General features: G+C 41.5%; 1 protein-coding gene and 1 pseudogene across 3 annotated transcripts; one reads left to right on the forward strand and one right to left on the reverse strand.

Annotated features, from left to right (window-relative positions):
- Window positions 1-6,494: 6,494 nt before the first annotated feature.
- Window positions 6,495-11,593, reverse strand: LOC147852806 (inactive purple acid phosphatase-like protein). Of its 2 annotated transcripts, XM_087333067.1 has the most exons (11): window positions 11,253-11,593; window positions 9,221-9,312; window positions 8,904-9,097; window positions 8,703-8,742; window positions 8,514-8,595; window positions 8,237-8,311; window positions 7,982-8,107; window positions 7,710-7,831; window positions 7,566-7,605; window positions 7,363-7,437; window positions 6,495-7,070 (listed from the first exon to the last, which is right to left on the reverse strand). In XM_087333067.1, exons 1-11 carry the CDS (start codon window positions 11,441-11,443, stop codon window positions 6,830-6,832), a joined length of 1,278 nt encoding a protein of 425 aa, XP_087189193.1. In that variant the 5' UTR covers window positions 11,444-11,593; the 3' UTR covers window positions 6,495-6,829. The 2 variants fall into 2 exon arrangements, with proteins under 2 accessions (XP_087189193.1, XP_087189194.1); XM_087333068.1 differs by lacking the exon at window positions 9,221-9,312 and having other exon boundaries at window positions 11,253-11,383.
- Window positions 11,594-17,318: 5,725 nt separating this feature from the next.
- On the forward strand, window positions 17,319-19,354 carry LOC147852807 (putative potassium channel AKT5; annotated as a pseudogene). Its single transcript, XR_015531291.1, has 5 exons — window positions 17,319-17,324; window positions 18,040-18,136; window positions 18,219-18,248; window positions 18,342-18,465; window positions 18,751-19,354. The product of XR_015531291.1 is annotated as a putative potassium channel AKT5 (transcript).
- The last annotated feature ends 5,557 nt before the right edge of the window (window positions 19,355-24,911 follow it).

The following is a 24,911-nucleotide window of genomic DNA, read 5'->3' on the forward strand; positions in this document are numbered from 1 at the left end:
CATACCTTTTGAGCGTGAGGGCAATCCCATAGACAATGCCTCAGAGTCTCAATAGGTGAATGGCAAAGTGGGCAGCCTAATGGGCCGCCACATTTACCTAGCCATTTGCCAACTGGAACCACATTATGCCCGATTTGCCACCAACAAAACTTTATCTTTTCCGGCAAGTGGAGACGCCAGAAACCCTTCCAAAAGGTAATGAGCACCTCATCAGGGATGCCCAATGTACGCCAGCCATTGCGTAAGGGGCCGTCTAGCTGCAGTTGAAAAGCCCGACCTAGTTTAGTGTTGTACTCGAAGAAATGGCAAAATCTGCCATCATGTTTCCACCTGAAATCCCCTGGGTCCCATTCTAGTTCGACGAGGGGACGACAACCATATACCCATAACTTCCAATGGGGTTCCACCTTAGCAACATCCGGGTCTGTCTTCCAGATGTTACCAACATGCGCCACCACGCGGATAGGGTGCCAAGAGCCCCTACTCTGACTCTCCCCAAAAATCTCATCTCTTCCCGATCCGCTCACGCCCTTCAGCGCCTTAACCCTTCCAACCTCATCAAAGAGACCGAACCAAGCATCTTCTCTCACCTCCCCCATCAGAACCCTATCAACTGCCTCAGCTAGCAATCTCCACATTTTCATGGTTCCCTTGAGGGGAGGGAATGGGACCTCCTGGGCTCCTCCTAAAGCCACCACGTGTCTCCAATCATCTAAAGAGTGAAGCCCTGTTTGCGCCATCTTTCCCCATGCTAGGCCCTTAAACTGGCCTAACATCATGTTGTCACGTGTTCACACCCGAGGGTTCCAAAATAATGGTTGTCTAGACCACTTGGTTAGTGTCTCTGGCGTGTGCTTGACCAATTGATGTCGTACGTGACACCATTCTCACAAGATGGAGTTCGTGACCCTCTCCTCCGGAAGACAAGCCATCTTGGGTGGGACGCCGCTCATGCAACACCAATTCAAGGAGTCGGGCCAAGGCCTACCATACTTGGGAGTCCTTGCCTGCAACCTATTGCGAAGTAGAACCTTCCAACACCCCTTACCTGGCAGGAGGCAGCGAACCACCATTTTGGCTAGCAATGCTCAACTCTTCATTAAGGGGTCTATGAGGCCAAGCCCCCCTTTGGCTCGCGGTTGTGTTAACCAATGCCATGACACTCTGGTGGCAGCCATCGGGTTGTCCTTACCTGACCATATAAACCCCCTGATGGCAGCCTTAACCGCGCGCAATCCTGAAGGGTCCATAATCCTTCTCTCTTCTTCTTCTTTCGTATGTATGTTTATTATTAAAGCAAGATGATAATACAACCCTTGCTATCTCCACTACTTCATTAGTAGCAATATGGCAAGGAAAACCCTCTCAAGTATTGTAATACTAGATGACATAACTCTACCTCATCTTGGGACAACGTCCCCATCCAACATAGTTATGAAACTTGGCAAATCGACTTCCCTTTCATCCTATGGAGTTGTTGTGTTACCCCATGAAGTCCATCAAACAAGAACCCATTTCTCATGGTTCAATTAAACCACATCCCCAATACCTAAGATAGTCCCTCTCTCTTTCTCCTCTCTCCTTAGTTAACTTCTTAATTGTAAGTTAAGAGTCAAAGCTTGTACCCGAATAACTTGTATTTATGCTAAGCATGGATTAAGAGAAGCAAATTTGTGTGGATGATTTGTTGCCAGGTCGCTCTTCTATCAAGTGCACAAGTATGGTAAAGTGTCACATGTTTTAGTATTTAATAAATCTTGTGCAAGTGATCAAGTTGTAAAGTGACTTTGGAGTTTGCTTTAGTAGTTCGTATAGTGTAAGTCACTCGAGGATGATTGGCAATCATTGTGGCTTTTCTCACCCACAAAATGGTAGACAATCCAACTTGTATATATGTGAGTTGTTGTCATCATTATATTAGTGGGGCTTTGACACACACTTGTAATCTTGGCATTTATTAATACGATTATCGTTTTTCCTCTTTTCCCGATCCGATATTTTTCTTGCCATTGGTTCTTATTAGCAAACTTGCGCATCCATGTCCTTGTGGTCATCATTTTATCTCCAGGGAAGTCTTAGTGCATTAAACCCATTTTGTAATCTCTTATGGTATTATTACATGCACACAAGCCCTCCCCCTTGATGATGATGGTGAGGATGATGTCTCCTTATGTGTAATGGTGGGCAAAGTTGCAGGCAATGCACGCTCTTTGTCATTCCTTCTCTCCTCACAACGCTCAGTGCACCACTCCCATTTTGTAATATCTTCTGGTATCATTATATGCACATAAATCTCCCCCATTGATGAAGAAGACCATGATGGTGATGGTGATGCCTCCTCTGTTTGTGTAGTGATGGAATTACACCTCCTCCACACATCCACCTTGATGAAGGCCAACAAGAATCCAAAATAACCTGAGACTCCCAAGAGAGAGGCAATGAGATATGGGTGAGGCAACATTCCCAGTCTCATGGTCACAAACACTACCCCAATATCCACAGAGAGATGTAACATAGATATAGCCAAAAGCTTGAGTTGAAAGCCACGTTTACCCAAATGGCCCCTCTCGACTGCATCACTAAGTATAGCATAGAGAGGACCCATCATCATGCTCATATATGCAAACACCAAAGAGGTTAGCAATCTCGTCTTGAGTGTCTTCTTCCCATTGTTGTCGGGATTATTGCCGTGAAAAAGCGAGAAGAAAAGTGTATATCCTACAATGCAAGCGCCGATCATCATGAGTGGAATCGAGTCGGAGATATGGAAATTGGCTTGCTCTTGAATCGATCTAGTCTTCGAGAAGTGCTCTCTTATGTGAATTATGATGTTTGCGAATGTTAGGCACCGGACCATCGTTGCACATAGAGTCACACCCGCCCCCGTAGCTCCCACTAATACAATCTCTTTCATGGTGCTCGTCTTCGTGCATGCAACGGATTGTGCCGCGGTACCCCCATTGTAAGCGACCGATAGGAGGGACGCTATGACTGAGACCTTCAATGTGATCCACATGCTCAAGGGAAACACACCCTCTCGTGTGAGAATCAGATAGCCACAAAATTGTAGAACTAGCATGGGAAGTCCCTCTAAAGCACTCCCAATCATGCAATAGAGACCGTTCATCAATGGGCATGTCAAGTCCTTCACACTACACATCCAAGACGATCATTTGAGGGCTTACTTACAAGTTACAACAATAAATATGAGCAAACGAACACAACAATAAGGCACATAACAATATAATTACATCCACATAAAGATGAGAAGTTTTTGGCATTTTTCTATGTGGGAATGTGCACACTTTACTTTATGGATTTTGCACGCTCAGTGAAGTATAGCTCCCTAGGTGTCTTCAGTGTTGATTTCTTATCCATGTAGGAAAGACCTCACTTTTCGTTGGGTGTTCATATATTGTTTGATATTTTAGGAGCTTTAGTATTCTCACCTTACATAAACTCTACCTAGATATGCTTCACCAAACCTAGGAAAATGGTGTTACTATGTTACATTAATCACTATTGAGTGAATTTTGAATACTTGTGAAAAAATGCTAGAGCAAATGCACATGATGGATAAAGAATTGTACCCTTTGCAACTGAAGGTGCGCCACATGAGGTTAGCAAGGCAGTAAAGATGGAGGAGGGGGAGGAAGTAGGCAGCAAAGATGGGGGCAAGATCAACATTACCTGAGGTTGCTTGAAATTTGAGCTTGAAGAGGATAACATTCAAAGAGTGACAACATACAAGGACTGCAAGCAAAGCGAAGAAGTAACCTCCTAGGTCACTCTGTTGGTGGTGGAGGATAGCTACCTTAACCTCATCTAGTAGATCTTGAGTTTTGATGAATGAAGAGAGTTCAATATAACGTGTTGAATATTGCACTAAAACCACTATATTACTTCCGAAGTCAAAGAGATAGGCATTTGCGGACAACACAATGCTTCCTATTGCCAAAACCTCGCTAAGAGTATACACTGGAGCTTCCATGTTAATTTCGTTAATGATCTTGTGATGTGCTAGCATGCACATCTTCTTATGTATGCTAAATTATGTTCTCTCATAGAGCTTGTGCCATGTTAACACATTTCTCATAAAATATCAAAAGGTTTTATAGAAAACAAGGACCTTTCAAATTTCTCATTACCGCGTCTTTCAAAAAACTCAGGAACAAGGAGAGCCTTGAAAAATAAGGTTCTTTAATGTTAAAGACGTTTACTATGCATTTTGTATCTTCAAATAACTAGACTTTTAATTTTGCCATTGTTTGAACTTTGGTATAAAGGAGTGTCAAGGAAATTTGGAGACCAACCGTCAATGCTTTCTAGCTAGTCTTCATATAATCAATGACAATCATTAGTAAGGTCGTGTTCGCAAATGAACTAAAAGAAGGGAAATAACTTGATAAAACACTAAATAAAGTTGTGGCGCGACATCCGACATTATGCTTCTCTCTCTCTCTCTCTCCACATAGAATGAACCATACGTACAATACGTGCATTCACATTTGAGAATGATTCAATCAAACGTGTATGGTAAATCATCTCAAAGTTGGATTGGATTGACTAGGGTCTATATTATATATTGATTCACTCTCAATCCTAATAAGTGGACTCTAATCCATTGTGAACCACCAACATAAGTATGGTTGCAATATTTGCATTGTATCACATGCATACTTTTGGGATGCTTCTTAAGAATCAAGACATCTCTATCATCCTCACTTTAGAACTTTACAAAAAAATGAGTATGAACTATAGAGATTGAATCAAAATATGTCATTACAAATTATAATCAAACGTTCAAAAACTCATAAAACGAATATTCGAGAATATGAAGAAAACATGACATAGGCAGTAGTAGCATAACAACTTACCACTAGGGTGACCTAATTTCTAATAACAAAGAAAGAAAGAAAGAAACGATCAAAAACTCATAAAACGTATATTCGAGAATATGAAGAAAACATGACATAGGTAGTAGTAGCATAACAACTTACCACTAGGGTGACAATTTCTAATAACAAAGAAAGAAAGAAAAAGGAACATGACACTACCATAAAAATTTGCCATGACATAGGCAGTAGTAGCATAACAACTTACCACTTGGGTGAGCTAATTTCTAATAACAAAGAAAGAAAGAAAAAGACGAAAAAGGAACATGACACTAACATAAAATTTTGCCATGACACTAACAAGAGGATATGAGAAAGTTGGGAATTGAACCCAAGACAAAAGTAATAGTAGCACAACAACTTACCACTAGATTGTGCTTAGTTCTAATAATAAAGAAATAAAAGAAAAAACCTATTATAACACTAACATAAAATGTTGCTACGACATGGGACTAATGAGAGAGAAAGAGATGAGAATATTGGGAATCGAACCCAAGACATAGATTGCAATAGCACGACTCCTTACCGCTAAGGTGAGCGGAACTATAAGTAATTAATGAAAAAAAGAGAAAAAAATTACTATATATTTTTCCCATTTCAAACGTGTCCATTTCCAAACGTTTGAATACTTGCACGAACACGAATATTACGTTCTATGCTCCACACTCTACATATAGTACAATTCGTGAGATATTCAATGGCATATTAAGAGGGCATGATGACTATGGTGCCATAATTTAAGCACCCTGAAGTTTCAGCTTGTACATGAGTGCACTATTCATAAACACGTTTTGCTAGGAAGTAGACATATCAAGACCATTTCGTGTATTTAGGTCTTATGGGTCAAGCTTGACCATTCTATGGACGTGAATTTTTTTAAAATTATGCTTCTCTCTCTCTCTCTCTCTCTCTCTCTCTCTTTTCCTCGTGCCTCACAAGTCCATGTGGAAAAGTTTTAATTTTTAACGTTTGATATGATAGTTTGAATACCTAAAGGCAAATTATTGAGGCTCACGTGTTCAATTTTATATATGTTTACGTCAAGCAAAAAAGGTTAGGCATACACCTCTTCTCCCATAATAATATTAATATTTTTGCAAAAAAAGCAAAAAGGGTCAAGGAATCAAACCTTTGTACTTTAGGAAACCCGTGAATACATCACTAGGGTAAACATGTGCTTCCATAACTACATCAGTTTCCAAGAACAACTGGAAAACCAATACATTGTTATGATATACATGTGTGAGTCGAATCATCGACCTTGTAAGGAATTTATGAACATACAACTATGGTAGCAAGCGCTTCTTTCAACAACTTGAAAATCATTAGGTTATTTAATGCTTTGACAAATTGAAAATAATTACTTCCAAGGACATTTTCAACCAGAGATTGAAAATGAGGTTTTACTTGGATGTATACATTATATGCTTAGCTTCAACCTCTTTTTGGTTTTATTACAGTTCCCAGAGTTATTATGATTTAATGTTTTTGTCACTCACTCTCTAGGAACATTTCCTACCAGAGATTGAAATTTGTCCCTGAGCACCATCATCATCTTAAACAAAACTCTCTTTAATATCACAATAGGATTCTGAACTCTTTTAAAAATCATAAAACAATGATGCTTTATTTCTATGGCCCCAAATGAAAGAAAGACCAAAGCCAGTAATGGCAAAACAAAATCATCCAATTTCACTAAACTAACGGCATTATTTCTCTCAATTAACGCTTGGGCGAATCACGATTTACCAAGAATGCCAACCATTCTTTTGAATTACACCAGTATACAAATGAATGCTCCATCTCTAGACTATTCTCCATGGAGCTCCTAATGAATGCCTAACTCTGAGGGGCCATTGGAGCAAACAATGTCAATACTCCTAACTTGTCGAGTAAATAATATATTTTCTCAAGTGAGAAGTAGTAGCCCCCTCCTATTCCATAAATGATGGTGGAGGTTCTCGAAGATGTTGTCCACCGATATCAATATCAAGTTGTAATTCCGTGAATTCTTCCTTCGATGATGGTGGACCAAAGCTCGTGTCAGGCGGCGACGACAATGATGCATTGAAGTTGATGTCCGGAAACACGCCTGGTGGTCTCTCCTCTGGCTCTATGGCTAATAATTGAGAAGAGTTTCCTATGGCATCTACCCAACCATAATGTGGCTCTGACCTGAAAAGAACAATAATATTACGAATCAATATATTGTGCAAGAGTGTAGTCCAAGCATCGGGGGTGTTGGCCTAGTGGTTAAGGCCATTGCCCTATAAACTGTCAGGTTGGGAGTTCCAATCCTAACTCCAAGAAAGACATACTGATTGATCCCCGAGTAAAAGGAGCTGTGGGTGATTTGCTCTAGTATGTCAGGAGTTCAAGCAATCCAGCCAGCATTACAAGAAAGACAATGAAACATTTAACAAAGAAAATACTTTCTAAATGGAAATGCTAAACAGATAGTTCGTACTCATAGTAAGTGCCTTCTTCAACAACAGTGTCCCATGTCTCACCGCTCGTACTTCGCCCATATTTATGCACACTCCTGCAATGAAAGAAGGCAATGTCAGATCTCTCTCTAATGCATTCAAAGATAATAATAAACACCTTTAATACATAGAAAGCAATAAGAGTAAATTAGGGTAACCACATCAATGGAGGAAGATATCTCACCCATTCCCAAAGTGCTCCTCCCCCCATGTTCTTGACCAGCCTATGAGATATTGCACATTAGAAAATTCATCATGAAATGGGGTGTCCATTAAATACATCAACAACCATCACAAATGGCATTTTTGGTGGGCTTCGCCTACTTACGTTCGCCTCCTGAGGATGAATGCCATGTTTCTCCTTGTCTTGTGCCCATGCCTGAATAAAACTTTTCCTCCCATTTATCTCCCCATTTGGTCTCATCATTAGTCTCGGCCCACTTATCAGTCCTAAATATAAAAATGATACAATTTAAAGGATCTGGCTACACACTCAAAAACATTGTTTCAATTGCATAAAGTGATTTATCGGAAGTTTGAGCCTGTGAAATAAAAAAATAAATAGCTTGTTATTTCCTAATAAACCTATGTTTAATTTACCATTTCAAAACAGACCCTCGGCCATCGTATTGTTCACCCCACTTTTCCCACCACGATTGATCATTGAGCCTACCATATTTGTGGGCTCCTTTCTCTGTCCATCCTTTAGCATTGTACTTCTCCCACCTTTGGATGCATACATTTTTCACATGTCTAATGTATCACACGTCAAGTATTTTTTTCACACATGCCAACCTCTTTTGAGCAATATATGATGCTTCTTTATGTGGAATGAATGAAAATCATCTGTCTTACCACTTCTCATACCAACCAGCATCACTTCCTGACTTTGCTTGTTTTTGAGCACTCTTTTCAATCCTTGCCAAATTACTGTAAAAAGCACTTACACGTTAAAAAGTTTATGTTCATACATATAAACTAGCAGTACAACCAAGGCTCCCCTTGAATTTGCATTGATTCGACCCTAAGTGTTGATCTTTCAAAAATCCATCTCACATAAAACATTTTCAACCGAGATAATAATGTGCCCCAAAGAGATGCTTAACAATTATACATAGCAACGTTAACTAACCTCCATTCATCCTGCCTCAATATCTCTTGCCATGTCTCCCACCAAGTATCCCCTTGAGCATTCCTTCCTGATTTTTCAGCACCTATATGGATGGGGAGGGAAAGATACATGTACATCGACATCATCTGGACTAAATATATACAATTATCCTCAAAACAAACCAGCCTCATTAAAAAAACCTTCACTCACCTAATTCCTTATAACCAGTCCAGTCACTCTTCTCCCACCACTGTCTTAAAAAACACATCCATTTGTCACGTCTTTGAATAAATTAGGGCTATTATTGGTTAGGAGACTATTTGAAGTCATCGATTGGGTTTGTGCGAATATGCATCCTTAATCGAAAAATGCACAAAAGAAGATATAATTTATCTATAAATTTTGACATACAGCCTCTTTCCATTCGGATGATCCATCAGCATTTCGTCCACCCATAACCGTCCACCGACATCGATATCCATTTTCTCCAAAGTCTTCACCACTCTCTCTATACCAGGTACTACCATCTTCATTTATACCAGATTCATTGACCTTCTCGTTATTTAAGTTGATGCCCCATTCCTGCTCACTTGCAATCCCAGTATCTGGTTTAAGCATATGAAGAAATCATCTATGGTCTTAACACGGATCGTAATATATGGCATGAAAAAATACAAATCACAATACATGGGAGAACGATGTTGGATAAATTGTTTAGAATATAATACCCCTTTTTGGAGGTGTGTCCCGAGATTGTGGCACACAAAATCTTTGTGTTTGTCGAGGCTGGAGATTCTCATGTTCGGTAACTCTCCATGGCCTAAAATTAAACATTGACTTACTTATTTGTCCCTTGTTTACTCTCTCCGGCACGTTTACACACACATCTTCCACTCATACATGTCCTTGAATTCTTTGTAAACATGTATGAAAGTTCTCTACTCCCTCCTTGTTACTAGTATATCACCAAACATCATCAAAACAAAATCTACAACTTCATTTTAATGTTTTGCAATATTTCATCACATCAAAGGCAATCTCCATTTCAAATCCACTAAGTAGTAGCAATGATGTGCTTCGGTACTTCGGTCCCCTCCTGGATATGCCCTATCGAGTATCATCAATTCATCTAATGAGATAATATTCTTCTGAAATTTCAACCATGAATTTTGGACTTTTGCAATAGACCTTAGAGATTCTTATCTGGATATATATTACAATGATTATAGTGGTCCAATGGTATACCAATTTATTACTTCATGGCATTTGATGGGCCCTAATAAGCTCAGAATGTCAGTTATTTTCTGAAATTTTCATTAATGTTAGCATAAGTCAAATGTATAGTGCCCATGATTTGCTCCCATATGATTTCAAGGCTTCCTCTGTGGTTTACTAAAGTAGTCGTGTTGACCCTGTTGGAAAGCCATATTTTTAATCTCACTAATTCCACAATATCAGTAGATGATACCGCAGTATGTGGCATTGACCATTGGAACTTATGACCAAATGAATGTAAATATGTGACTCTGTGTCCATCTCTTATGAGGTTGTATCGTAAACTTGGGGTCCAATTCAAACAATTTCACTAGATGATCGTGGGGAGCCTAGAACATATGACTTTGTCCCCATCGGATAACATACCAATGGAGCTACACCCATTTTGACTCTCTTGTCTCTGTTTCGTCACATTTTGGCTATACACTAGTTGTAAGCCACGTTTTTATTGCCCCAACACACTTGAGTTAATATTTCACTGGTCACACCAGTTTAGTACACGACCTTGAGTAATGTGAGGAATGTACCGTACGACCTTCTCGTCTCCATTAGAAAAACTTACCAACTAATCTCTCTCTCTCTCTCTCTCTCTCTCTCTCTCTCTCTCTCTCTCTCTCTCTCTCTCTCTCTCTCTCTCTCGTGCTCCATGATGCCTCAGTGCATTAGAAAGAAATAAACATGCCACTTTGGACTGCCTTGCAGATGAATACATGAGGCATGATTTTCAAGAGTTCGTACGAGGTTGTACTAGCTTTCAAGAACTCCTGATGAGGAAGAAATCGGTGATGAAACTAGGCATGCTCTTTGCTCAGACTACAGAACGAAACTCATTGAGTAATGAAAACCGTGAAATTCAGCATCTAGCTTAGCTTTTCATTTCTGCTTATCTTTTTGTTCTACTATTTTAGACCCCCCATCTACACAACTGCGAGGGTGTTATCCATGTTTTGCCCCCCACCATGGACATTAATATATCATCACTGTCACAAACAAACATACACGTGTATAATTTCCATGTATTATTGCTTTGTCCTTTTTTTCAACACCCCATGGACATGGCACTCGCAGTTATGATTTGATCTCAGAGGATGAGGATAATAGAATCTACAAGTCTCTCAAATATATATACAATGAAAAAGAAGAAAAGTGGACATTTTTAAACATGAAGGGAAGCTGCAGTTACCTGAAGTTTATACTCCCCTCCCCTAGACAAGAAAAACAGAGTGCACAGTTTCACCAACTGAAGGTAACTACATTTGGCAGAAGTTACAGTTTCCTCTCACATTTAACAAAAAGGTAACTTTCTGCCCCTTCTAAACAAGAAGAATAAACCAAACACAAGTGTAAAAATGCAGAATCCAAAGGGAGGTCTTTTTTTTACAGAATTCATTCCAAAACACACACATTCAAACCCACAAGAAAAAACAAACTCAAAAGGCATACCCTTTACATAAGGAATACATAGAAAAAATACTTTGAGCATACCTGGGTGAGGTTAATGGGTAGGATTGGATAGCATTAACACTGAAGAACCGTTTTTCGTTGAGAGTGCAGAGCCCTCTGTTGCTAAATGTGGTGGACCAAAATACATGCGGTTTTTGGAGGTTATTGTTGTGAAGGGGTGTAAAAGCAAGGCCAGTGAAATGAGATGAGCCCTTCAAGCTCATACCACTCATAATGTCTGCATAACACGAGGAACCATCACAATGCTAAGACAGATGAGAAAGGGAAGCAATCTGGGGTTCAACCCAGAAGCCTTCATCATATTTATATTCACACAAATGGAAATCTAAAGGTGAGACAGAGAGAGAGAGAGAGAGAGAGAGAGAGAGAGAGAGAGACCCAAAAATGTGGCAAAAAGCATAGGCTGACATGGCTATCTATGAGGATCCATTTTTGGGTCCCTTAATGGATAAACTTTGATGGATAACCTTCCTGACCCCCCATAGAAGAAGAAGAAGAAGAAAAAGAAGAAAGGGGACCCATCCCTAACCAAAGCAAGATCTAAGAGAAGGGGGGGGGGTACACCACCCACCACAAAGGCATGGTATGGCACACACACACACACACACACACACATATGTATATATTATTGTCTGAATTCGTCATGTTTTCTTTTCTACTGTATCTTCATAAAATAAGCCCGTACGATCTTAGTCACCTCATGTGGAATTGCTGCAACAAAAGGAAATCTGCCATATGTCTTATCGTACGTATCACATACGTTTTCCGTTTCTATCGTATCATCCAAAGAAAATATGCTTGGGCTATATCCTCACTCGCCTTGTAATGCATCTTGAGTGTTGGAAGAAAAAGAGCATATGTCCTTATATATATTTGAGATGTTGTGTGGCACTGAATCGTTTGCTTGATAAACTCATTTCCCTCTTAGCAAAACCCATTTCCTCTTACCACTCACTCTTTCCATCTCAAACGTACCTCCTAACACAAGCTATGTTGGCATCATCCCAGATGATGCCAACATAGCTTGTGATTCATCGGTGTCCTAAATGCAATGGATGTTTTGATAGATAATGATCGCCAGACTTCATTTTCCTTGGCGATTGGTTAGATAGCCTTTAAAGCTCTCTAGTAAGGATGGTATATGATCTTGCTCAACCTACATTTGTCGTTATCTCTTATTTTTCATTACACTTTGTATTTCTTTGTTACCACGATGAAATTTTATGTCCCTTAGTCAAATCCCAAGATGAGTTCATTACTTCGACAAGCTATCTTCAACATGGGGCATCTATCAACAAACTCCATCCACCCTTGATGATGTGTGTGTATGCAAATGGTATTTGAGCATTGTTTCTAGAAAGAGTTCCATTTCCTTTTGATATATTGTACTACAACAAAGCTTTAAAAAGGCATTGTTGGAACCTACATAGTATATCAAAAATTTGAAATCAACATTACACATCTGAAATATATTAAATGGAATCCAAATGGTTTTTATGTTTGTCTTATTTTAGTTTACAAACAAGGCATTAGTTGATGCATTGCACAACATGATACACCAACTCTTATTCAAATGTATTGGAAAGCTCAAATAAGTGGATTTGTTCCCTTTTATAAGAGAATCACGAGAAAAGATGCATATATGTTAAAGTAAAAAAATGCTCTAATATATTACAAAAAGACGTCAAACCATTTAAAAAGTAAAAACGCACACACCCCCGCTTACATACCCTAGTTTGTCATTGGAAGTCTAGGCTTAACAATAACTTTTTGATATGTGCTTCTTCTCATAACAATCCACAAGCTCTTTGGTGAAGCAAATAGAAGTCACAAATCCATTAAGATATAATCCATATTATTAACATTGCATCAGTCTATAGGGCGATGTTGTCATTTTAGGAGCAAATCGACTAAGATGATTTATTACTAGAATTAAGAAGAGTTTTTTTATATACATAATTATATCAAATGCGCCGTTAAATCCATCCGAGACTCGAAACTGCAACTTACGGGTACTTTAAAATCACTATATTATTATGTTTTTGTATTATTAATTCGATTAGATGCTCGACCAACATGTAAGGGACGCGAATCTAAAAAACTTGGATGATGCATACATACACCTCACATTGCATTGCATTGATTAGCACGTAATTTCTTGTTGCACAAGATACATGAAATCCGTTGCGAAACATGACATATCTACTATCTAAGCATCATATGCATGCATACGTACATGCGCATACATATACGTGGCTACTCTAGTACATATAACATCATATATATTCACACATACACATACATATACATACATACACGTATACGTATATGTATACATCGACCAATTTAATAATGTGGGTACATGCGTATATGTATAGTGAGTGTACTGCAGCATACGATAAACAATAGGGGATGAGAATTCCCGAATCCCCACCAAAAATGGCGCAATTAATTTATTGTGTGGAATAAATATAAAGGGGACAAAACGACAGGCCGACGTGGCAAAGGGGATGCCTGCCTGCCACGTCAGTCCCTCTCTCTTTTGAAGCTGAGCCACGAGGTGTGGCCGCCGCGCTCTCCGCCACGAATTTTTCCAGACAACGACGGGCCACGCGCCACGTCAGCTGCCACCTCATCCGCCGACGCCCTGTATCCTCGCCCGCCACGTCATCTCGTCTCCCAGATCACCCAGTAGCCACGTCAGCCCGTCTGGAAAGCCCCACCCACCACCTCTCGTGATATGTTTTCTTTCTCTTTTTGGATGTTCAAATGATTCGAAGAAGAAAAAGAAGGGCGTCCGTATCTTCATGCCACGTCGTGCCCATGCATACGGTCTTTATTTCTCTTTTGGATATTCACATTGATTCGAAGAAGAAAAGAAGGATGTCCGTATCTTTCTGCCACGTCATGCCCATGCATACAGTCTTTATTTCTCTTTTGGATGTTCAAATTGATTCAAAGAAGAAAAAAAGGGCGTCCATCCCTTCATGCCACGTCATGCCCATACATATGGTCTTTATTTCTTTTAAGCTAAGGGGCATGTGGATGCACCACGTAAATTGGACATGTCGAATCGGCACAAGGAATGGACCCAAAATCCAGAGTTCTAACAAAAAACCGAGAGTTCTGGGGCAACATTTCTCTACAACTTCTTTGCACATGTGATAAGGGGCACATGGATGCACCACATAAATTGGACATGTCGAATTGGCACAAGGAATGGACCCAACATTCAGAGCTCTAACAAAAAACCAAGAATTTTGGGGCAACATTTCTCTACAACTTCTTCGCACATGTTCTTGACCATAGAAGCTATGGCTTCTTCTTTCGCGTATGTTCTTCACCATAGAAGCTATGTCGTCTTCTTTCGCGTATGTGCTCGACCATTGAAGCTATGGCTTCTTCTTAGTGTATGCTCTCGACCACAAAAGCTATGGCTTCTCCTTCAAATCCAAGAGAACCCCCTTGGCTTCTATCCACTTGACCCCATCTCAGATAACGTACTCACTCTCCTCTAGACGTCAATAATCTCTCTCTCTCTCTCTCTCTCTCTCTCTCTCTCTATATATATATATATATATATATATCTGTAAATAATGCCCTTCTTCACGAAAGCAAACAAACACCACCATGACTAACTTACAAGTTACAACAAAGTATAGAACTCTTCTAGGGATCTAAATACTACTACTACTACAATCTACAGTCACACACACACACACACACACACACATCATGCCCACAGTCACAATATAACTTAGAAATATTACACATACTTACTACATTTCATGAGGACATGTCGATTCTTTAGAATAACACCAAAAGTGTATGATGTTCTAGAAGAGGCTACGAATAATCTCTAACATCACAACCAATCAATGAACTATCCATGCCTTATGTATATATTCATAGGGAGGTTATAAAGTTAGGCCTCTTCAATCCAATAATGAAAATTTGGCAAAGTAGGGATAATATGGCTTCAATAAATAAGGCCTAGGAAAGCCACTATACACAAGTTCATGAAGTAGCTATGTCACTTCACTTTAAGGATAAACAAGTTTGTAAGACAATTGCATCCCTTCACTTAGAAGTTGAAATGAGCCACATATCACTTGAGGAAAATGGAACAAGAAACCCAATTTGAAGTTAGTCAATCAAATTTGACACAACAATTGTAATTCCTTTTTGACAAAAGGAATTTTTTTCAAAAAACTATAGATTGCATGAGAATGATTTCCATCACCATGAAAAAAAGAAGATCTCGGTTCCCCCCATTCCCACAAGCCATGAGTATTCATACTTCAATCATATAACATAATCTCTCTGGTCGACTATCTTCAATAGGTCAATTGGCCATCTTTCGTTGGGTAAGCCAAATTTGCCCGACCAAAGACGAGGAAGGCCATGTGGATCCATGAAGATCCCAATCAACCTTGCATCAAAATAAGATTAGAAGGGTTCCCATTGCCATGATTCTCCAAAGACACCTTGAGTAGAGAAGAATTTTCCTTATGCAGCTCAACGACCATTTTGTTAATTTGAAAATGCTAAACCAAAAAGAACTCTACAAAACCAAAAAGATGCATGCAAGTATTTCCAAGAAAAGTTTGATTCTGAATCATGTTTATACCTGCATATTTGCTAATTACGGCAATGCCAATATAAACATCATTTAGAATCACGCTTTTCTTGGAAATATCTGCATGTATCTTGGACTGCCATCACAATTGCATGTCTAGCAAGGGTATTATGATGAGGCCTCGAAATGCTATAGACAAATGCAGGAAGAGGAAGTCTCCCCTGATTCAATAACTTATAATCTTATACTTGATGTTTGAATGCTTGTGGAATTTTATGATCTCTTCAAATTGTTGAAGGTTTAGATTTGTTGGTGGTAAGGAAAGGGTTGCATAAAGAAAGATATTATACTTGGTACATTAACCAATGTGTATGATAAGTGTGAAGCTACATGTTGTAATGTGGAGTGCATTGATTGCAGAATATGTTGAACATGCACTTGTTGATGAAATCTTCAAATGCTTTAGATAGGTGCAGAATGAGTATGCCCCTCCAAAATTGGTAACTTAAGTCAGAAATTTAAAAGCTTGTGCTGTTATAAGACCACTTGTCATTGGACTAGAGATATAGGGCATAGTTTTAAAGCATTGCTCATTGAAAATTCACATGGGGTTTGCCAATACTTTCATTGACATTTATGCATTCACATGGACTTGAAAAAACTCAAGAAGCATTTGAACAGATCCTAGTGAGGGTTGTGCTACAAACAACACTGATTGCTTAATGGGATTATGTAGCAGTTGGTATGAGATTTGATCTTGGGACTTGGGAGTGAAAAATAAATCATGAGATACACAAATTTTGTTGGTAGAATGATGTTAGTAGGAAATCCTCAAATATGCATATGTACAGAGAAACCATTGATATCATTATACAATGCATGCTCATGTGGTTGAGATACATCTGTGAAAATTCTATTGGTTTTTTTGCCTGCGTGGTCATAGTTTCAAGACACATTTGTGAGGGCACTACTGATTTTCATATGCGTAATGAAACAACAATGTAAAAACTGTGGATTGCTAGGTTCTCATGGTTGGATGCAGAACAAAGTCATACACTAATTATTCCAATGGGTAAGATTAAAAACACCTTTAGCGTATAGGCTGCTACAATCCTCATGATTTCAAGAAAGCAAATACTTTGTGGCAGACAAATCATGCTTGTGGTAGAAAAATAGGCTTACAGGTAGAAACGTTTTTTTGCATCCAAGAAGGGGCGGAAATCAATGCTTGTGATCGTAGCGTCGTTACAAGGAGTGCGAGCGAAATAGCACAACTATTGAGATGGTATGCGAAGAGTAAGAAAAGAAATAAAGCAATGATGCAAGTGAAACTAAGGTGAGCAAGATTAGAGGCGAACAAGAGTAAAAGAGAAGGAGAGAATGAGATGAAAGAAGAAGAGAAGAGTGAGTGAGAAAAAAGAAAAGCTTAAGAAATTTTCATTAGAAAGACCTTGTGCAAACTAGTTTCTCTCTAGGTATAGCTCATCTGTGCCAAGGTCATTTACAACATGAAGGTAGGTTTATATAGGAGAGAGAGAGAGAGAGAGAGAGAGAGAGGGAAAAGGGGAATCGTGATAGGCAAATGATTGATAAGTGGAGGTGGGCTAGAGGGGGGTTATAAGTGTATATGATAAGTGATAAGTGGGGGTGGGCTCTAAGAAGAGGGGGATTATAGGGGTGGGATATAAAAAGAATATAGTATTAAGTGGGAGTATTTATGGATTTATATTTAGTTTTGACAAGAAGGGAATGAATGGACTTAGACTTAGTCCAACATATGAAGGGTTGCGGTAGTTTGGATAGTTGGGGATCAGTGACTAAATCTACATGGAGGTTTTCTAGCATGTCGTGAATTCCTAATCTAGGGATATCTTTTGTATACCTAAGTTTGAAGATGACAAGTATAAGGGTACTTTTAGGCTTTCTACTAAATACTAGTGATTTCTTAGCGCTAAATAGGACCTTTTTATAATTCTCTAATATAAAAGAATGGGGATATTAACCTCTCTTAACTAATCTATTAAAAAATAGTTTTTTCATTCGAAGGAAACCTAAGGGGTCACTTTCTCTAATTAGGTATCGTTTTAGTTCATTAATAATAAAATAACGTTTTAAGTGAAGGGGGTGATCTGATGAGAATGAGAGATATTGGTAGGCGTTTTGGGGCTTTTGGAGATACACATTGATGTTTTTTTGTGACGCTAAATCAGATATTGTTGATTATTTAAGGTCCCAGGGATAAAGCTTGAATATTTTCCACTAGGAGAGGATATGATATTACAAAATGAGGCTTATAGAGCTTTACATTGTAGTGTCCGGAGTACTGGTATATGTGATCTTTAAAAGTAAATAGGTTTAATTCATTTGCATAAGTTTGTTGGTTTCTTGCCATTCTATTGCTTTTATAGGATTTATATGTAAATAATGGAACTCAACAAGTAGTGCCAACTATATTTTGTGGATGAATCTTAACTTGTTTTATCAGAGTGTCTTGTCTATTTCTTCTTTCCAATGTTAGATTTGAGGTTTAGGGTTTACGAATTGATAGGATTAGCTTCATGAACATTGCACAAGCCAATATAGTTGATGCACAAATTGTGATTGGCAATCTTCTTGATGTTCACAAATTTATGCTTAATACTGGTTCTAATGACTTATTTTCTTAGAAAGTTGTATTTGTGATTTTAATGACAACATGTGAAGAGCTCATATGGTTCAGATCTTATAGAGGAGATAGAGAAAACAATAGCCCTAAGGAGAGGGGGCATGATTTTGAGTCTTTGACAATAGCCCTAGTGTAAGGAACAAATCCAGAGATGACAGATCACAGTGGCAGAACACCTTTGGTAATTTCTTTGACATATCTGTAACGATGTATATATAACAGATGGATCTTCTTATTGAGATAGACATTTTAAAAATTTGTTCAACACATTGTAGTAGCTAATGGCCATTTGGAATGTGTTCACATTTTGCTTGAATATGGTGCTAATCCAAACAGACGAGGCATGTCTCTCTCCCTCTCCCATAATTTGTTGACAATGTGAATCTCCATAATGTGCAGAAAACTAATTGAGTTAGCATATGTTGCAAATAATGAAAATAGTGTTCCCCTATGGGAGGCAATTAAGGCACGCCATCCAGTAGTAGCACAATTTCTATGGGAGAACAATGCAAATTTGAACTCCGAAGAAGATGGAGAACTCTTGTACAATACAATCCAAAAAGGGGATATAGAGGGATTTTTGCAATTGCTCAAATATGGAGCAAAGATCAGCTTTGTAAAGCAGCTACAGAACTTGATAAAATTGCAATATGCTATTTCAAAGCATTTGCCTCAATTCATTGGCATCCTTGGACATAAAGGCATCAAATTGGATGACTTTTCTGACTCATCCACCCAGCTGAGCCTGGAGGGTCTTCATATGCTATTTGATAAGCTATCTCCACCATTTAACATGCATTCATGCACAAAAACAGGCGAAGAATCTATATTAAACGAAGGGCATGGAGAAGGTCAATACGAAGTTGAATTATTAGTTATACCAAATGTTGAGGTATAAACATATGAGAGTGTAACATGCGTCTCGTTTATGCTCGATTATTATGAGGTAACGGTCGAATAAAAGACCACACAAAAAACAGACACAATGGTACAAAATAGATGACCCAAGATTTAATGTGGAAAAACCCTCAATGAGGGAAACAACCACGGGACAAAATCCAAAATAATCCACTATCAACAAAGAGGATACAACACAAATACAAGCTCCTCTAGATACTGTCACGGATGGAAAATATGCACAAGAGAGTAGAAGATAATCAAAGGGATGAAATGATTAATTGAAAGACTTCGTAACTGGTATTGTTCACCTTGAATTCCTTCAAGGTGAACTCAACTATTTATAGTACACGACATGCATACTTGTTGCATGCATGTGAATCTGCAATAGAGCATGTAGGTACGCATGCATGTGCCAAGTGTAAATACTACAAGGGAGCAACTATGCACATGATGCTAGCTAAAAACTATATATGATTGTATACTAGATATGTTGGTTAACCTATAACACTTGATTATAACATGGTCATGTCAAGAGTTCGAATCTTGACATTATCCCCCCTCCTACACCGCCTTCCCAAATTAGGCGTTGTTTTGTGGGGATATCGATGAAGAAAATCTTGGACCACCTCTGGGGCATTTTGTAAATTTTCCGGTGGTTCCCATGTGGCATTGGACATGAGGTAACCCTTCCACAAGACGAGGTATTGCCAGTGTCAACGGTGCCAACGTGAGTCAACGATTTGGTCGACCTCGTATTCTTCCCCTGTCATGAATTGCATAGGTGGTGGTGGTGGGGCCTGACGTCCTGGGAGTTGTGAAGCATAATGGGGTTCAAGGAGGGAGACATGAATTTAAACTTCGTGAATTCGGAAGTGGGATGGAAGGGCGAGCCAGAAGGCGACATGATTGATGCACTCGATGATACATAATGGTCCCAACTTCTTGTAATCAACTTCTTGTAATCAAGATGTGCCGGCGTAACAACCAAACCATGTCTCCGATGACAAAGTGGGGAGTGGCAGATTGAAGGCAATCAGCCTGCTTCTTGTATCGTTCACTAACGAGACTAAGCTCCAAGGATAAATCATGATGTAGCTCTTCTAAAACGCAGGCACGATCCTTTGCTGAAGGGTTCACGGAAGTGGTAGGGAGGGAAATGTTGAAACGAGGATGTAAACCATAGTTTGCAAAGAAGGGAGTGATGCCCGTTGATGAATGGAGAGAATTATTGTAGGCGAATTCATTGAATGAAAGTAAGTTGACCCAATCATCTTGTTGGTAACTAACCTAGCACCGGTTGACGTGCTTCATTTGCCTGACGGGCATGAAAGCCAATTCCGACATAGAGTTATGGCACAAGTGGATTGGCCATATAAATCTCCAAAAGCTCAAGGCAATGCAATCGAAAGGAGTCGTCATCAGGCTCCCGACATTCACAGAGAAAGAGATTGAAGGCGTGTGTGCCGCTTGCCAATTCGGCAAGCAACATTGGCACCCATTTCCGAAGGAGCGGAATGTGAGCAAAGGCGTACTCGACGTAATTCATTCCAATGTATGGGGTCCGGCTCAAACAACGACATTCAGTGGAAGCCGATACTACGTGACCTTCATTGACGACTTCTCTAGGCACACTTGGATCTACTCGATGCGGCAAAAGAGCGAAGTGTTCGGACACTTCCAAAAATTGAAGAATGAAGTCGAGAAAGCCACGGGCCGACATGTACGATATCTTCGGTCGGATGGAGGCAAGGAGTACTTCTCTGACGAATTTTCGGCGTTTCTACGGAAAGAAGGAATACGGCGAGAGTTTTCGTGTCGACATACTTCGCAACAAAACGGAGTGGCCGAACGCAAGAATCGGCACATCCTTGAAGTGGCACGAACTATGCTTAACGAAAAGCACATGCCGAAATCGTATTGGGCAGAAGCAGCTAACACAACCGTCTATCTCGTGAATCGGTGTACGACATTAGGTGTGCACGAACTTACTCCACACGAGAAGTTCTTCGGAAAGAAGCCGGACCTATCGCATGTTCGGATATTCGGTTCCATTGCGTATGTGCACATCCCCGATGAGAAGCGTCAAAAACTCGACCCGAAGTCGGAGAAATGTATCCTCGTAGGATACTCACTGGAGCAAAAGGCGTACAAGTGCTACAACCCCTCAACTCGAAAATCTCACGTAAGTCGAGACATCATTTTCGACGAGTCCGATCCTGGTATGCACCAGAGACAACTTCGACTTCGATTCCACTCGACCTGGATTCCGTCGAAATAGAGATAGAAACTGAAGATCTCATCACGTGCATATTCGAAGAAAGTTTGATCACGACCCGACTGAGCGGACCACAAGAGCCTTTGAGCGATCAAAGCACATCTCGGCCGAGTCCGAAGATGGACAAAGGGAAGGCGAAAATGCCAGAGTATGAAGACGATCACTTCGACGACAACGAATCAACTCACTCCCTCGATAGTGAGTTCAAAGGCCTTGAGATGCGGAGAAATGGAGCGGAGAAAGCTTTAGTATCTGCAAATGAGAAGCTCCACCGATCCACCCGTGAAAAGAACCCCGTAAGCCGATTCGGCTACAACGATTATATGGCATACCATTACGCCTTTATGATGAAGGTCGCAACAGTACGGGAGCCGGAAACCTTTTCCGAAGCCGCGAAGGACCCACGATAGATTGAAGCAATGAACGAGGAGATGCGTGCACTACGCAAGAACGACAGATGGGATATCGTTCCTCACTCATCGCACAAGAAGGCGATAGGCTGCAGATGGATCTACAAGGTGAAGTATAATGCCGATGGCTCTGTCAATCGCTACAAAGCTCGACTTGTAGCGAAAGGATACACGCAAACACATGGAGTCGACTATGAAGAGACCTTTGTCCCGGTGGCAAAGATGACGACGGTGTGGACCGTGATCGCACTTGCAGCGGCAAAAGGGTGGCACCTCCACCAAATGGATATCAAGAACGCCTTTCTTCAAGGCGAATTAGACAAGGAGGTGTACATGGTACAACCACCCGGCTTTGAATCACGCATTCATCCAAAAGCCGTTGTCGTGAAGAATTTCGGCCAGAGGCGGAAACTGGGAAACATTGTCTACATCGGCGGGGTGCAGCGTGTGTACGCACCCATGTACATTTGGTGTGAATATTGAGGGTGCCTTTATGGCGCCGAAGAGTAGTCAAGTCGGGACAGACGATCCCATGTAAGTCGGGATTTATCCCACATTGTAACGCATCCCTCTCCTTGTTCTATAAAAGGAAGGGAACACCCTATGGGAAAGGGTTGCCCATTTTGCATTAGAGGGTATACCGTTAGGTTTAGAGTTAGTTTCTTCTTCTTCTTCTTCTCCTTCGTGTTCGCTTAGGGTTTGCTTCAGCTCATCTACTGCGCAAGACCCCGCTCGACGCGACGAGCCCGTGAGCTCCCCGACGGCGGCTTGGTAGTTGACGACTACTGTAACCTGCCTCGGAACGGCTCGAAGCCGGGAATGTATTCTTTTTTTTTATATACATATATATGTTTGCGTCTGTCTGTGTATATTCGCGTCTTCGATGGTGTCGGGTGCTTCCCCTTTCCTGCACTTCCTGTACTTAAGGGTGTGAGTCGGGTTGGCCTCTGTGTGTGTGTGTGTGTGTGTGTGTGTGTGTGTGAGTGAGTGTGCGTGAGTCGGTGTTAAGCGCTCTCTCTCTCTCTCTCTCTCTCTCTCTCCCTTCGGTTGCTTCCGGTGTGCTTCTGGGATGCCCCGGAAACGGTGAAGCACGACTCCCTAAGCTCCATCACTCCCTAGTCGAAGACCCCCGTGGTCCCGCCTTTCTCCACGCACGCGCGTAACAACGCGACATCTTTGGTGAACCCGACGTGAAAGGCGGCAAGGGAGGATGGAGTCGGAAGACGACGACCTTGCGGAGATGGTGGCCGAAGTGGTGTTGGAGTCGGCACGAGTGGTGATGAGGCGAGAAGCACCGCAACAAGCGGTTGAGCGAGTGGTCGAAAGAGTCGGCCGTTTCAACGGGGACAAAGTCCCATCTTACTTGGAAGCCTACAACGCAGAAATGGAGGAGCATGGCATAGACGAGGCGTTGAGGTTGGAGTTCTTCTGTCGGGTCGTGGCTGTCCGGATGCATGTGGAAATAAAGGAGCTCCGTGAGGCTCATAGTTCGTGGGGGGCCTTCGAAGAGGCGCTCCTGAAGGCATACGGAGGACGGCGGAAGAGCCGGGGATGACATGACTTTGACCAGTGGGTAGCATCGGCAAAGACCCACCGGGGCACGACCAAGGCGTTCCGAGAGTTCGAGCGACGGCTTGCTCGGCTCCCGAAGCGGGAACAAGGTTTGGTGGGGGCGGACAAAGTCCTTTTGTTCGTCAGGTCGATCGACCGAGCGGAACGGGAAGCCATCGGAATTGAGCTCGAAGACGATGATGGAGCGAATGGGCTTACGGAGGACTGGTCGAAGGTCGGAAGGGTGTGCCAATGGCTAGATGATGAGCGAGCTGAGAAGGCTAAGAGGAAGGTACGCGACGGCTTGCCATCACAGCGGGAAGAGGCCGAACAACAAAGAGAGTCAGCAAGGCTCGGCGTTGGGGCTAGGATTGCGGAGGCGTACGCAGCTCTCGAGGCGAGGCTCGAGGAAGAGGAAAGACGGAGGCCGCAAGCCGAGACTGAGGAGACGGACTTGCCCTACACGGCGGTGGAAGATCGGTACGACGGTACCACGGGAGAGGGTGCGGAACAAAACGCCCTCTCGACTTGCAGAGATAGAACGGCCAAGGATGAGGCCGAGATACTGATCGCGGAACCGGAACGCTGGGACCAGCGGTTTCGGGCGTGTCAGCCCGAGATCCCGGTCATTGGAGAAGCAAGCCCAGACGGGGCTTGCGCAATCGGTAAGAAGACGACCGCCGACCACGAAGAGTCGGTGGCTACGGACAAGGGCGTAAAACGGACGGGCGATTCCTTGTGTCCTCCCACACTTGCTCCAGAGACGATGGCAGTCGGGCCCGAGTGCCCACGTGAGTTCCAAGTGGAGGAAGGCGGTGGCGATAGACCAAGAATCACTGGCGAGACGATACGGGGAAGGAACGGACGAAAGCCCACAGACCCGATTCCGGAGAACTCGGCATTCGGGCCCGTATGCCCATGTAAGACCGAGGAGATGGATGGCGGTACCGAGGAGTCCTGGCATGATGCCAGCGAAGTCGGATGGGGAACGGCCTGTGAGGAGGCCGAGGACGAACGCGGCATGAGGAGATCGGCATTCCGATACGGGTGGAGCGTAATTCGGTCGTGGATCGTTTGATCGGGGCCAGATTCGGCATGAAAGTGCCGATACGGAAGGGGGTGCGGGACGAGCCGCCCTCTTTTACATGGGGAGAAAGACCGACCGGGCGAAGGTCGAGATTTGGAAAGAGAATGAAAGCCGGTCCTATGGGATTCCTTACACTGATCCGGCTGTAGGCCCGAGTGCCGGCATGAGTCCTATAAGAGAGATCGGTGGCGACAGGAGAACGAGACTTGGCAA

The sequence above is a fragment of the Azolla caroliniana genome, unplaced genomic scaffold (genome assembly GCF_043228905.1).
Source record: "Azolla caroliniana isolate FFs.n. ecotype wild unplaced genomic scaffold, voAzoCaro1.0.p SCAF_17, whole genome shotgun sequence".
Lineage (NCBI taxonomy): Eukaryota > Viridiplantae > Streptophyta > Polypodiopsida > Salviniales > Salviniaceae > Azolla > Azolla caroliniana.

Excerpts from the sequence above, each read along its gene's own strand:
- LOC147852806 (XM_087333067.1), bottom strand. The coding sequence starts at position 11,443 with ATGAGTGGTATGAGCTTGAAGGGCTCATCTCATTTCACTGGCCTTGCT. Across the intron at positions 9,098-9,220 it reads GGACACACCTCCAAAAAGGG|ATACTGGGATTGCAAGTGAG; the intron begins GTATTATATTCT and ends TGCTTAAACCAG. Across the intron at positions 7,071-7,362 it reads GAAGAAGGCACTTACTATGA|GTCAGAGCCACATTATGGTT; the intron begins GTACGAACTATC and ends TGTTCTTTTCAG.